Genomic DNA, 15,060 nt, shown 5'->3' with positions numbered 1-15,060 from the left:
GCAGAGTCCGTGGCGCTAAAATGAGCATGTCGCGCTTCACAAAGTCTTACAGAGCTGAAGAAGAGGCCTGGCAGTGTCTGACAGCTCAACAGAGGTGGCTGTCAGCTTTGGAAACCACAGGCTTGACAATGGACGAACCTTTGACTGACAAAACAGTGTCCTGAGAAACCACGGAAGGGCTACACAGATTCTTAGATCTCAAGATCCTGGTTTTGGGTTTGAAGGGCTTTAGAATCAAAGGACATTAGGCTAAGGGTGAATCCAGTATGCATAATTCCCTAATTATTCTTAAAATTATAATCAGGTTGCAATCGGTGTCTGAAGCTGTTCTGAATAACATTCATTTTTTATGAAGCAAACACTGAATACTTTAGTATATATTCATTAAGAAAAAACTATGTTTGGATTTCATTCTAAATTATAATCTCTAGCGACTAAGAACATTTTAATAGTTTTGCAACCTTAAAAATCAAATCTTGGTTGGCAAGTGATGCTGAAAAGATGTTTTTCCATCCCTGAACGACTGGTTGAACTTGTCTCTTGTGCAGATTCAAGTCTTTGTTCTGGAACATTCTCCCTTCCTGCAGGGGGGTTTGCAGATTTTTCTTTTTCTTTCTTGCTAAGAGAGGTGATGGCTGGTAAACACAGACCCAAGCAGGGTCCATAATTAGAGCAGCAAGCAGACCCTGCCAAAACCAAGGCCAAAGGCTTTTACATGTCAGTTTGTATAAAGCTCAGTTTAATTGGTTTGTTAATCGGCTGTCTTTGTCTCTGAACTAATACAGCTACAGACAGATAAAGAGCAAATAAAATAAATGAGCTGTTAAAGATGCAATAATGTTCACTTGAGATTTATTCAGGTCATAATTACACAATTTTTTGAATAAAATATTGTACTTAAAATTTTGCACAAAGAGCTGGCATGGCAGGGAAAACAATACAGCAGGTCGACAATAAACGTGCTTCGATACAGATCATTTCCATCATATTTTAGTACTGTGGACCAGTGAGAACACAGGGTTTCAGACATGATGCTCTATTGACCACCATGAGACAAGCCAACAAAGTTTGGAATATTAAATCTTCATATAAAAACTCTTGTTAAAACAAAGCACAGCTCCAGGATAAACATTACAGTGCATAAAAGACATGCAGTTGACATAAAAGAGCCAAACTTGGTATGGAGTAATCTATAACTGCTTTAAATTATAAGATCTCAGTGCTGTGACATGCCACAGATTGGGAAGTTAGCGAAATATTGGCAGCTTAGTCAAATTACAATGCAACTACTACACAAAAAATACTAAAAAAATAAGACCTGTAATCCTGCGTTGTAGGAATAATTCCTTTTCATTTTTTCAGCAAAGACAACAGATATGCCTTAGCTTTAAGCATCAAACTATACATTATCTCCAATATGATACCATGCCATCATTTTTAAAATATTGCTAGTGGTTGGAATGACTGAGAATAATGCCTTGACACAAAATATTTCATTTCCAACAAAGTTAAAGAATATCATTACAGTTCAAGTAAATAAAAACAATGAATCTTTCAAAATCCTGTCCTCTAGCAGTAATCTATTGCTACTGTATGCTCATGAAATGCTCAAAAAATACTCAAACATTAGAGTAGATGACAGTCAACATGAACAGCATGTAAAAACCCTGGGTTTTTAATCACTAAATACATTCTGGCAATTGCAAACAGATGACAGTTGTACTAGTTGCTTTAAAAGAACTGCTTCAGGACATTGTTTTCTAGTTACACAAGTTAAAAAAAAGATTTTGCACAACTGTAAAATAAGAGTAAATTGCTCATTTCATGGATTACTAATATTGTGGAACACAGTTTTCAGTGAGACTTTGAAATAATCTGTATTAAGAACCAGTTTTCTGTGAGAAATTTTGCAAGATACGCAATAAAAAAAACATTTCTATCGGAGAAAGCTGGAATGTATTCCAAACAAGCGTCTAGCTGTGTCTCTCACGCTCAGTTCCAAGTCAGCCAGTTCTTAGAGTTTGAGCATGAAAAAGACTTCACTGTTTTCAGGGTCTGGGGAGGACGGAGACTGTATAGCGGAGGGAGATCCTAGGGGGATGAGCTGACTCAGCAGGTCCAGGCTGCTGCAGGGACTCCGGGCCACGCAACACGCCCCTTCGGGGTTCCCTCGCTCCTCGATTGGGCTAGCACTACTTCCACTGCCAATGCTACCAGTAAGGCTAAAGCTTGCACTTCTGCCCTGGATCAGGCCCTGGAGCCTCTGCCTTTCTTGGGCCTTCTTGGCCCTGTTTGCGATGTACCGCACCCTGCTTTGGCTCCTTGAGGAGGTCCTTCGCACCAGAGTCTCGTCCACTGACTCCCCCTGTGACTCTCTGGGCCTGTTCTCTGGTGTGAAATCACTAGCAGTTAGGGGCTCCACATCAGTCAGCTTTCGTAACTGCTCTGTCAGGTCACTGGGTGGTCGAGACCTCTGTGGGCTGCCCTTGCGGAGCTGGTCTCTGGTTGGCCTAACAATGAAGCTGCGACTGATGCTGCGGTACTTGCTGTCAAAGTTGCAGGAAATGTCATCAGAGGTGAGATCCCCAAGGCTTTTGGACATGGGAGCTGTAGCTGTTGGGCTTATAGCTGCAGTGGATGGCCTTCTAGATGACTGCTTGAGTTCTTCTATATAGAGCCGGCTCCATGTGTGCCTCCTTTGAGTCAGTCTGCCAGGTGAGTCCACAGAAGCTTCCTGGGCAGGCTGCAGTGGGCGGGGCTTGAGCTCATCTTTGGTGCTGCCACTTTGCTGAAGATTGGGGTTTGACTTGCTCTTACTGACTCGCAGAGCATCACAGGGGACTAATGCTGAGTGACGACAGTTGACCCATGGAGGGTTGCAGGTGCTGCTGGCTGTGGACAGGCTGGTAAAACTCTTTCTGGCCAGGTTAGGCAGGGAAAGGTCAATGACTGTGTCACTTGAAGAGATGCTAGAGGAGGAGGACATGCTGTCTCGGTGGCTGCCTGGCTCCAGCTTGCTCCAAAGGCGATCATTCATGGTAGCATCAGTGCAGACCTCTGGTATTGCTGACAGGTTCTGCCCAGCTATATCTACATCCATCTGAACATGTCCCTCACTTTTTGTTCTTCTTACAGGTGTGTGTGATGACATTTGGTTAAAATTACTTCTCCTCATGTGGGCTGGCTGAGCTGCAGGGACTGCAGGAGTTCTACTGGACACTGCTGCAACAGGATGTTCTCCTTTGTTGTCAGACTTTGACTCTGCTGTATCATTTTTCTTATCTTTCATAGCCTCTTGGTTTTCTCTCTGGTTAGGTGTGCGCTCCATGAATGAATGGGAGCCTTTGTTGTTCTGGGTGTCTTGACTGCACTGTGGCAATGTAGGGTTTGTCGGAGGGAATGACGTAGTTCTGGAAAAAGTTTTTTTAGGGTCTTCGCTCACCTTGGCAAGACTGAGCACCGCCCCATTTGAAGGAATGGACAGTGGGGCATCTGCATTTATTGCTGTGGAAGGTGAGTACAGTGGTGTAGATGAGGAGTGATATGAAGACAAACTCTCCTCTGGAGTGGATGCAGACCGGATGAAACGGAAGCTCCTAGTGTCGTCCGAGTTTAGTGCAAGAAATGGAAGGGGGGCAGTTGGTCTCTGCCCTGTAGAACAGTCTGTAGAAAGACAGAAAAGAAAGACGAGAGAAATCACTGCCAACAATCTTGTTCATGTTCACTCAAAGCCTTTTGGTTGTCAAATTGTGTCAGCTTAAAAACTGATCTGATCTGTTGCTTTTTTATTAGTTTGCATATTGACTTCATTAAGGGAATACTGTTTGATCCAATCACCTCACATAAAGTTAAATAGAGTTTGTTTTTATGTGATGAGCAAATATTGACGTGTAAAGCAGCTTCTACTTCATAATAAATGCATTTTAATGCAAGTGCAGCGGTGGTGTTACTATAGTGAAGCTAAAGTACAGACAGGGTAATTTTTTTCAATTACAGTTCAGGAGATAAACGTTTACAAGGATTGTGGAAAACACTGTAGAATGCTACATTTAGTGGTTGGCATTAATTCATGAGAAAGAGACAGAGACAAAAAAGTGGAGTGGTTCATTGAAGAGATGGAAATGCTTGGCGTTTGTTTCTGAACATCTCCAGATATAAAGGCCGAGCTACTGAAAGTTATCTTTAGCTTACCAAGAGAGGGAGTCCGTTCTAAACAAGGGTTTACATAATTTAAGACTTAAAGGAGTTGTAGAAGCCACTTTCAGTGAACAAAACATGGCCATCATCTGAGCTGTTTACCGCATCTGATAGCTTTCATCAGAAAACGGAGTATTTCCAGCAGTATTGGAGTATTTGCTCTATAAAGTTTGGAAAAAAGACAGCAAGTGGACAGCTCTGGAAGGTTAATTGATCATTTAGTGTTTCTAATTATAATTCCAGTTTATTACAACTTAAATAAATAATTTTTTGTAATTTTGTGACTGCATTCACAAATCATTGCATATTTTATCTATTTAAATGGCTCTCTTGAGAAATCATAATTTAAAGATTTCCTGAAATTATTGTCTCAAACAATAGGTTTCAGTAACGTGTAAATTATGGGAACAACACTGCTCACAAGTAATGTACTCAGCACTGGGGATACAGAGAGTCTGCTCAGAAGATGTACAGTGTTATAAGAAATTTAAGCAGTCTGGTAAACATACCACTTCTATGCCAACCGGAGTAGCTGGATAATCTAAACCATTACGTAAAGAGGTAAAACTCACATATAAAATATCCTTAGTGCAAAAACAAACAAACCAAAAAAAAAGTTATAACAAACTGGAATTATCGTCCAAGACTAAAAACATTTGAAAGTTTTATGAATTGGGGTCTCCACCTGTCCACAAAAGTCCATGGACTTGCATTTCATTCAAGGATTTTAACAGACAAAGCTGGCATGGTACTCTCATTACTTCCACTAAAGTTAGTTTGAGCTATTACAGTTTCAAGAAAATGTGAAAATGGAGACAAATGAGTCCAAATCTGCTAAGGAGTAACAATGTGTAACAAATCATCTCGAAATTCAAATTCTTTTATTGATTAATCAAAGGACATTTTATTACACTTTAATGATTGCCTTAACAATAGAAACATATGAAAAGATAGTAAACTAGGCACGTTTTTGACAAATGGCCTATCAAGTTTCCAAAATTACACTCATGTATGCTACTTTTTGACGGAAAAAAGTGAACTTTTTTAAAACACCCAGCCCACCCTCCATGGTGTATGGCACATGGATCATGAGAGAAGCAGACTGGTGAGACAAACTGATGGGTGAGGGATGTATTTAAAGGCTGCATGCATTCAGCAATGTTTACCTGGTTCTGGTCATCCCCTCAATTCTGCACTAGGAACAGAGAGAGCATGCAAAAGGGACAGAAAGGAAAGAGAGATTTAGCCCAAGTGGAAAGAGGAGGGAGAATGGAGGCAAGGAAACCGCTTCCAGGACAGAGAAATCACCTTCACAAGACAGGTTATTGCAAATACATCTCCAAATTGTCATGAGAACAAATATCACAGCGTTTTTCACAGAAAAGAAAGACAAGAGGTAAACCTGAGAGAAAGATAGTAAGTCAGGTGACAAACCTCTAACAAATATGGTATCTGCCAGCATCATATGACTGTACAGATGTCAGCACACATTGCCAATTGTAATGAGGTCAGAAGACAAAAATTCAACTCCCTAAACATACTTTGTTTCCACACAAGATTAATTTTTACAGTAAAAACACAGATAGCCATCACATGATAAACAGAGAGAGACTGAATAGGAAAGGGTTTGTCCAGAACAGCTGGTGTTTAGCAAAAATTTGACCCCTTCTAAAATATGCCATGTGAGGGACCAAAGGAAAGGAGAATTGCTAACTGAATGCAGCACAGATGTCAGTACCTTGTGACTTCCCAGTAACTAGCCAGCTATTGTAAATTATGTACAAGTACACTTACAGATAGTCAGCCCAATGTTGTCCAGTGCTGGCTTTCATAAGTTTAAACTGCACCGCAAAAAGGTTAACTTCATGATTAGATTAATTATTTTATTTGGGTATTTAAATTGCTTTGGTGCAGGACAATATGGGTACAATGATGGGTTTCTTTAGCCGCTTTTCATCTCTACAATTACTGTCTATTCACTTGGCCATTACATTACAATATGCATAACGGTCCACACCTGTGTACCTGCTTTTCAGGACACTATACAAGTTCCATCCTTAATTAGGTCTTTCAAAAACACTTCACAATGCATTTCTGGTAGTAGAGCAGGGATTAAGGCATCAACCTTGTGATTAGGGCTGCTCTTCCACCCGATCCACGACCACCCACTTTAGCTCTGAAGTCCCACAGACAGCCAATCTAGTTTCGTGCCCCAGGTGTACACCGACTAAACTGCTCTAAATGTTTGTTCATAACATTTCTTGTTATCTGTATTTGTGTTATTTTTACCAACACAACAAACTAACTGTCAAGGTTCCAGTTGGAACACTCACTTTTCAAATGTACAAACACAAATCATAAAGGTGCTTTCTATTTGGCTTTGTTTCAGTCAAAATGTACTGAATCAAATATTTTGGTTTGAGGAGAGACATTATAGGTATCAGCTGGTGGAGTTTACTAAATGGGGAAATAATCTTGTGTGTGTGCATGTGTGTTTGGATTTTTCTCCATTTATGTTGCTTTAGACCATATGATCAAAATGAATAGGTTAAATTGAAATTACTGTCAATTTTAGGGTAAAAACTTACCATTTTTTCATCTGTGAAGCATGTAAGTTGTATGATATTGAATATTTTCAAGAGAGAAGCAAACATGAAATCAATTGAGAAGATAAGGCTCAGATGAAAGGTACACAAATTACAGCAAAACTCTAAAAAGGTGGTGGTGGTGTTGATATTCAAATTTGAACTTATTCTACCAGGGACACTTGGGATAATGAGGAGTTACAAATACACACTGAAAGTGTATTCTGACAGCACGAGCTACCAAACATTTGTAGTATTGGCATGTATGGTGGCTAACTGGAGGTCTATATTCTATAGTAAATAAAAGGTCAATTACAGCTACATGTACGATCTACCGGGATATTACTAAGACGGCATTAGATACATCTTACCAGCAAAGAACATGGGAGACTTATGACGCAACTCTTCCATTTTCTGGGCAAACAGGGCATTCATCTCTCGCTGCAGAGTTCCCACGGCCCTCTTGCGACTGTCGAGGACAGAACGTGGAGGCAGCATAGGAGGCGACTCCAAGCTGCTCAGGCTGCCAAAGCTATCGCAGCTGCTACTGTCACTGAGTAAGAGAGCCTCATTTGTGTTACACTTTATGAATTGGGTATGAACTGAGCCATAAACAGCACCATAGTTGGGAGGTGTAGTTTGCTGCCAGCAGAGATTCTTCCTGCAGTCGGGTGTAAGGAGTGGTGCTGGTGTAACAGTGTTGGGAGAGCGTCGACGGGGAACGCTGCATGACCGGATGTTCCTGTGTGATACATTAGGCTGAGGCTGGGTATGTTGAACACTGAGAGTTTGCCTGGTTTTGGATCGGGGAAAAGGAATAGGTCGGAGGAGGGCCTGGGGTGAGTATTGAAACTGGGCCTCCATGCCTGACTTGCGTTTGGGAGAAGACTGTTGTAAGTCTGGGCAAGTAGATAGAGGCTGAGACTTGGCAACGGTTTCTGACTGAACTTGTGTCTTGGTTGAGGGGGTGCAGTTACTTCTTTGTCTATCTTCATCTGACATTTTGGTCTTGCATTCCTGCCTTTCCTCAACCTGACTCTTTCTTTCAGCCTCTGGACTCTCCTTTGAGCCAATCACACATGTGATGCAGTTGGAAGACATGCCCACCCTGCCTGAGCTGTTTAGAGCAACGCGGGCAAACACTCCCGACTTCATGTCCAGTGGATCATGAAAGCGGAGTCGACTGGCCCGTTTTAGAGGCTCACTCATGGGTCGTCGCTGAGCATAAAGTGAGCTCTTACCTTTACCCTCTTCAGGGTGAAAAGCCCCATTGGAGTCAGGATGATCCCAGGGTCCCTTGGTTTGTTGGGATGCAAGTGAATCCCCGTTGCGGTGTTGTGGTGGTGTGAACTGGTAAGAGACGGCAGCAGAGGCCTTGTCCCTGTCATCAGACTCTCGCTCCTCACTAGCGCCTTCTGAGCTGTAATCTTTGGTGTCGATGGCAATCTCTGGGAGGCCCTTCTTGATTTTGGGCTGACCTTTGGTGGGTGCACTGGCAGTGCGGCGCAGGAGGTGGGCACCGAATGGGTGCTTACGGCTGCGCTGTACAACAGCATGGCTGTCCAGGGAAGCCTGCTTGGGGTTTCTGTGAAACAGCCCTTTTATGCCACTGGCTGCTCTGGCCTGACAAAAACACAATAGAACATCATTGTTAAACATAATGAATCTGAAACAAAAATTACAAAGTCCCAGATGATGTCAATAAAGACGTTTACCATAATGCCGGTGGCATGGGTCCACACTGCATTATTACAATGTGGGCAGTTATGTACAATGAGCATGCTTAAAAAGTAACAAACAAATCTTATTACCCCTGAAATTTCCTGCAACTTGTATGAATGATCATTCTCAGACCCTGCTTCACCATGATCATTCATCTGTTATTCATGCTGACTAACTTTGAATTCCACATGGATTCAAAGATCTTTTGAGCGCCTATCTGTGTGCAGCTGTTGTTCCAGAGGTGAAATATTAGTTACATGCTTGAATCTGCCTGTCAAAGTTAAATACACAAAGGGGAAAAGCGATCCTTAGGCAGTTTATCTCTACAACTAAATATACCGACTTTAAAGTTATGTGTCTCTTCATTTTAAACTTCATATTTTGGCGATACAAACTAGTAGAACTACAAAAGAAGTGGATGAGCTAACTACCAGAACACCGTGGTAAAGACTGACAAGTAAAACAAAAATGGCACAAAAATGTATTGTGTATGCCATATTTTGCTACAAATGAAAATGCATCCTATTAGAAGAATAATGAAGATGCAAAATTCACAAAATTTCTAAAGATACATTACATGAAAAAAAATCCAGATTCTTCAGGATCTATCTTGTCTACAACTAATATTAACCCTTTAAGCTTCAGTCAATTCCAGCCGTTTTCAGTACAAAAAAAATCGCTAATATTCTATTTTTAATTACGAAAAAATTACGAAAAATACAGGGAATATTGGACGGGCATCGCGAGGTGCATTTCCTTGAAAATGACCGATTCAGGGATTTCATACCGACTTCAGGACATGTTTTGGATAAAATAGTTTACTGGCTTGTGTCATCTGGATGTAAAAGGTTGGATTATGGCCGTTTTTTGTGGAATCTTTTTTTTTGTGTGTAATAATAAACCCAGAAATGTGAGTCGCGCTGTGTGCGTTGAAGCCGTGTATAGAGAACGGATGGATGAATATTCGTTTTTGTCGGACAAATGTGTTTTTCTCACCCGCTGTGGTAATCGCATCTGAAAGTGGTTTATACCGGCGGATTCATGAGAATCTAAGCTTTCCATCGGCGTATAGTGTTTGTATAATCGCTTTTGCAGCCGTCGGACATTCTTGAAATTCCTATGCAAATTAGTAGGTGTACCACCGGCGGTACACTGAAGCTTAAGGGGTTAAAAGAAAAATAACCAATGTAAAATGAGCAGTAGTGAAGCTGGCCTCTTTGCCTACAAGGTTAATATTGAGATTTAGGGCTGCAGCTAATGAAGCCTCGAGTAATCGTCTCAGCACGATATGTCATCAAAAGCGGAAGTGAGCACGCAATGCAACAGAAATCAGCACTGCATCGTACATACATAATATATGCACGATGTCCATCTGTGTTCTGCGCTCCAGTCGGACGCTGATTTCTGTTGTACTGCGCGCTCACTTCCGCTTTTGATGACGTATCGTGCTGAGACGATTACTCGAGGCTTCATTAGCTGCAGCCCTATTGAGATTACACTGATTTTAAGGATCAGACAGTGCATGGATGTTTCCTGTGCCTTTAGGTGCTACATGGTGCATGTAAAAAGCCACAATGAACGTGATAAAATGATGACATTCAGACACTGACAGAGATGATTGTGAAACTCACTTTGACATTTTCCTAGATAACACTGTATCAAACAAAATGCCAAACCAAATGGAGTTTTCGCAGGACAGGTCATCATAAGGTGCAAGTACACCACAAGAAGCTTGCCAGGGGAACAGGAACTTAAATTAAGTTCCAGAGAGATAGTTTCAAATGCAAACAAAGCTTCTACTCAGGTGGTAGGACTCCTGAAACTCAGGAACTTTTAGAGTAAGGCTTTTAGTGCAGAATATTGGCGACTGGTGACAAACATTTGTGTAGCATTGTTCATCAAGTTGTTTGGCTTGTCTGTGGTCGACACTAATCTGCCCATTTCTGTGAAGGCAACATTCAGAGAGAATTTGAAAATATCTTGCTTTTGAATTTGTCAATGGACTGATTTGCTTAATCTTACTGGGGCTTTACACTACTGTACAAACACAAATCATACTATTGGAGGTAACTTTGTCCCTAGGAAAGTCCCTGGACGTTAAATCTTAGGAAAATAAAGTTATGATGTCATTCAGTGGTTGTCCAGATATTTGAATATGGGCTTATGTGCTGGTTAGTCCTATCAGACTGACACAGTCACATTGAAAAAAATAGGATTTGGATTTATAGGTATAGTCCAACCAGTGCCACATCCAAACAGAATAAATGTTCCCAGATTTGTGCTATGAATGCAGCTGGAACAAACACCACAAATGTATTTTTCCAAAAATGTCAAACTTTCATGAGCCATTGCCTTCTTATGCTGTTATGATCACAAAACTTAGAATGGGATTTACTGAAGAGAAGGCAAATTTTTAGTTATCTAGCAATAAATGACCCAGGAAGAATACAGCAGACAAAATGGTTAAAACACAAGGAAGGGAATGAAAGGAGAGAAAAATGTCCTCAAAGGCACTGGAACTGTATACCCCTGCAGTGCAGCACACTGAAAAACTCCTGAGTTAAGAGAAAAGAAATGCTCTCTGCAGACTGGCAGACTTCCTGACTCCCATCTTACTTCTCTATCTAGCTCTGTGCTTAGGGTAATGACATTGGATCTACTTGGGGAATCAATGAAAATGCAGGCAGGGCAAGCCTTCATAACTCATGTGAGCCATGAGTTGACTTTATAGTTTTTAATGATAGCAGTTGGCTGACAAGAGGGGTGTGTGCAAGGGAGAGGGGAGGAGGAAAGGGGTCATTTAGGTGGCAACAAAAGTGGAGCATGTGGCTCATGCAAGATGCCAACTGGGTCTCACTACACCTTAGTTTTGAGTGGCAGCATCAGGGCTCCTAAAAATTTCCTGCCTCTAAATGGAGCATTTGGTAAAAGAGGGGTCCACTGAAATCACAAACAGACACAGGAAGAGAGTGAAAATCAGAGAGGGGTAGGATGAAAGAGAGAAACATTGGGTGGGGTCGGGGTTAGGGAAGAAATCACAACAGGAGGCTCACCGCAACAGCAGAGAAAGAGGAAGTTCAAAGCAAGGACAATGTGAACATCAGAGTGGCTATTTACAACCTGGCTGGAGACAGCTGAGTGCATCGAAATTAAAATTCTAAAGGGAAATAAAATCAAAGTCGGTGTGACAGCAACAATTGCCTTTTTCTAGGATCCAACAATAACACTATAAAACAGAAACAACTACAGAACTATACACAGTCAGTTCTTATAAACTAAATCTGCCACACCACATTTTTATTTTGGCTGGGGAATTGTTTCAGCTGAAACTTAGACTGAATTGAACAAAAGGAGAGATAAACAAGCATATATTCATTGTAACTGCTTTTACTATCAGCTAAATGGCCAAAAAATATGAGGACATCCAGCTGATATTAGGGAGTAAGTTCTGACTTGGAGTCAGTATTCCAGTTTTTTCCAAAGGTGTTGAATGGTGTGGAAGTTGGGGCTGTGTTCAGGCCAGTCAAGATCTTCCACGAAGTGAAAAACATATTTCCTTATGGAATTGGCTTTGTACATGGGGGCAAAATAATGTTGAACTGAAAAGGACCAAATCCAAACTACTTATAAAAAGTTAGAAGGAAACTATTAGTCTACAATGCCACTACAGGCAGGACCTTTAAGATTTTCCCTCAGCTGAATTGAAGGGCAGAAAACCTGAAAACACAGAACTAATAGTAAACGGCCGTATATTGACGACGATGCCACATACTCTTAGCAATCATGGACATACTGGTATTGGTACTAAAACAATATAAGTATCAAAATTGAAAGAGAAAGTAGTGGAGGAATTATTTGGTAAATTATCACTGTCAATCCTGGTGGTCCAAAGATGGTTTTTTATTTTGTAAACAATAATGGCTTGACCTCTCAAGTTCAAAAACAGGCATAAATATACATACAATGTAAACATGGTATCAAAAACCTAATATCCATCAGAGTATATTGTAAAGTCTCTTGAGATATGCAAAAAAATTTCATAGTTGCAAATGTGTAAAGCTGTCCGAAAATTACAATTGTACAGCAAAGGAAACAGTTTTTCATACATTTTCTGCTGGCTTCGTCAGAGGTACCTACCTTACCAGTGATGTCATTCACAGCCACATGAACAAAGATGGAAGCTTCCTCCATACCTTCCAAGTACACATGGCGATAACCTAAATAAAAGCACATCACAGAGACAGCCACAATTAATATTGTGTGAAACAAACTTATTATTTGTTGTAGTTGCATTCTACTTTAAGCACAGACACCATCTTAAGCAGCACATATGGATGGTAACTCCATCATTCAAAATTGAATCTAAGGGAGTCTATAATATAGACCTTGAGTAGTGTACATCCTGTCTATCATACATCACCAGATAATAGGTGTTGTGAAGCATGGCGATATGAGATCCCAGAATCAGCCACAAAGGTGAGACTCTGACAGAACAACAGCTAAATAAGGTGGTGATTAAGTCAAAGAGTGTAGTCAGTTCCTTCATTTTGATGTATGAAGTGGTATCATAAACAGTTTTTCCCATCAAATATCCTTTTATTTTTGCTAAATGAAGTTGTCACTAGGTCGCAGTGTCATGTCTTTCCCGTTAAGCATTTGATTTGAATGGTAAAGTGATACTATAATCTGTGATTTAGTATCAAATTATGCCATAACCTAATGAATGTGTTTGAACTAACCAAGTGTCTATTCTTACATTCCTTAATGTTGAAACAGTGTAGAAATCAGAAGAGTGCCTCATTTAGAAAGAATGAAGGGTTGATTATTTTTTGGGAAAATGTCTTTTCTTTATACATTTTTATAAGTTGGTTGTTTCTTTAAATGTGTCCTTTTTACTGGTTTGATAGGTTTCAGAAAGAGTTTTGATAACTGTTAAAATAAGAGGGTTTTAACTTTGTAATGAGGTGAGAAGTCACGAGCAAAGTGAACTAGGGTCAAATGATTCACCGTAAAGATTAAACTCAAAATAGATTGGGGATTTTTATAAGTCTGGAAAATGGGAGACGGGCTGTCTAGACAGTCCAAGATAGATTGTTCCAGTTCCTTAAAAGTGGAGGTGTCATGCGGTCGGTGCATGGTACACGTGTGCGAGTTGGGAGGGGGAAGGAGGAGTCATTGCATACGCAAAAGGTTCAGTTCACTATAAATTACACCTGAACGAGACGCAAGTTGGGAGTCGTTGCGGGGTAGCCACTTGCTGCAATCCAGACAGGAGTTCTGAGCACAAGGGAGGATTTCCACGTAACTTTGGATGAGTGGATTAACTTGGTCTGCAAGGAATAACTGTTGTGATGGAATTATGGATTAGAGGAACTGCTCTTTCTGCATTGTAGGAGGATTACAGAACTGTGATCTGGATATAACACTGACTGATGGAGTATTAGTGGAATTTATTATTTCCAAAGGAATTACACCAGAGTGGATTACAACAAAGTTTATTGGCCAAGTGACAAAATTGGATACTTGCAGATCTAAATCTGGACTAACACTCTCTCCAGCTTCCCCCCTGGGTTTCTGTCGGGTCTCAGGTGAGCGGCCGGGTGTGGCCACACCCTGACTGCTCTCCCCCTCCAAATTACATATTTTGGGTGATTATTACTCTTCTTTTATGAAAGCATGATACCAGTTAGGAATTATGATGAGTGATTTGAATATTATCTAATGCTTGATTATTTGTCTGATGATTTATTGGCTGATGCTTTTGCCCCGCTGAGATATATTTTAATAAAGCATTATTCTGCAATTAAAGACAGCAAATTGCAGGTGCTATTTTTATCCCTGAATGAATACTTATACATCTAGCTCTGGATGTAAAAAGTCAGATTATTGCGTGCATAACAACAGTAGAGGTTCTGAAAGGTTACCTAATCACAGGGGCCAGGTTGGCCTGGTATAAACATAACCTAGGGGTTGTCTAAATGTCCATAACCTCTGAATTGAACCTAGCAACTTACCAAGTGCAAGATCCATAAGAGGAAAAGCTGCCGTTAACAGGCATGACTGGTGATTAAATTTAACTATACCGAAGTGGCTACTCGGTTAAATTAATTATCAGAGGAAGCAGGGTTAGGCGTCTGGATGTAGGCAGTGAGAAAGCTACGCGAATTTTCCTCGTTTACAAGCTTAACAGTTCTGCAGCATCCCTCTGAGCTAGATCTCAGGGGGTGGTACAACCTGACCTGTAGGATGGAGAGCTGGTCCGGTGATTCCCTGACAGCTGAATAAGTTAATTAGGGGGTCACTGGCACTGAGGATCAATATAGGCCATCATATTATTGAAGGGTATGCTGTATCTAAAGGTTGGGCACTTCAACCAGGATTATTCTGTATGATTCTGTTGGACAGTCAGATTTGTTGTTTCAGCATACATTTTTACTTCTACGCAGATGACATTCAGCTTTCCATTTCCAATCATGCAATTTTAACATTCAATGTACTCTTGTCTTGTAGCTGTAAAACGCTGAAGTGACTAACAACTTTGCCGTGAATGCAAATA

General features: G+C 40.7%; 1 protein-coding gene across 1 annotated transcript in view; it reads right to left on the bottom strand.

Annotated features, from left to right (window-relative positions):
* Positions 1 to 835: 835 nt before the first annotated feature.
* plch2a (phospholipase C, eta 2a) overlaps positions 836 to 15,060 on the bottom strand; it is a 204,280-nt gene continuing 190,055 nt past the window's right edge. Inside the window, exons 20-22 of the mRNA XM_051949439.1 lie at positions 12,642 to 12,721; positions 8,024 to 8,405; positions 836 to 3,663 (exon numbers count right to left, since the gene is read on the bottom strand). Of these exons, the coding sequence (XP_051805399.1) occupies positions 2,015 to 3,663; positions 8,024 to 8,405; positions 12,642 to 12,721 (2,111 nt within the window). The 3' untranslated portion in view covers positions 836 to 2,014. The remainder of the gene's footprint in view (positions 3,664 to 8,023; positions 8,406 to 12,641; positions 12,722 to 15,060) is intronic.

The sequence above is a fragment of the Acanthochromis polyacanthus genome, chromosome 6 (assembly GCF_021347895.1).
Source record: "Acanthochromis polyacanthus isolate Apoly-LR-REF ecotype Palm Island chromosome 6, KAUST_Apoly_ChrSc, whole genome shotgun sequence".
NCBI classification, from domain to species: Eukaryota; Metazoa; Chordata; class Actinopteri; family Pomacentridae; genus Acanthochromis; species Acanthochromis polyacanthus.
The sequence above is the reverse complement of the archived record's forward strand: the minus strand, read 5'-3'. Positions and strand labels throughout refer to the sequence as shown.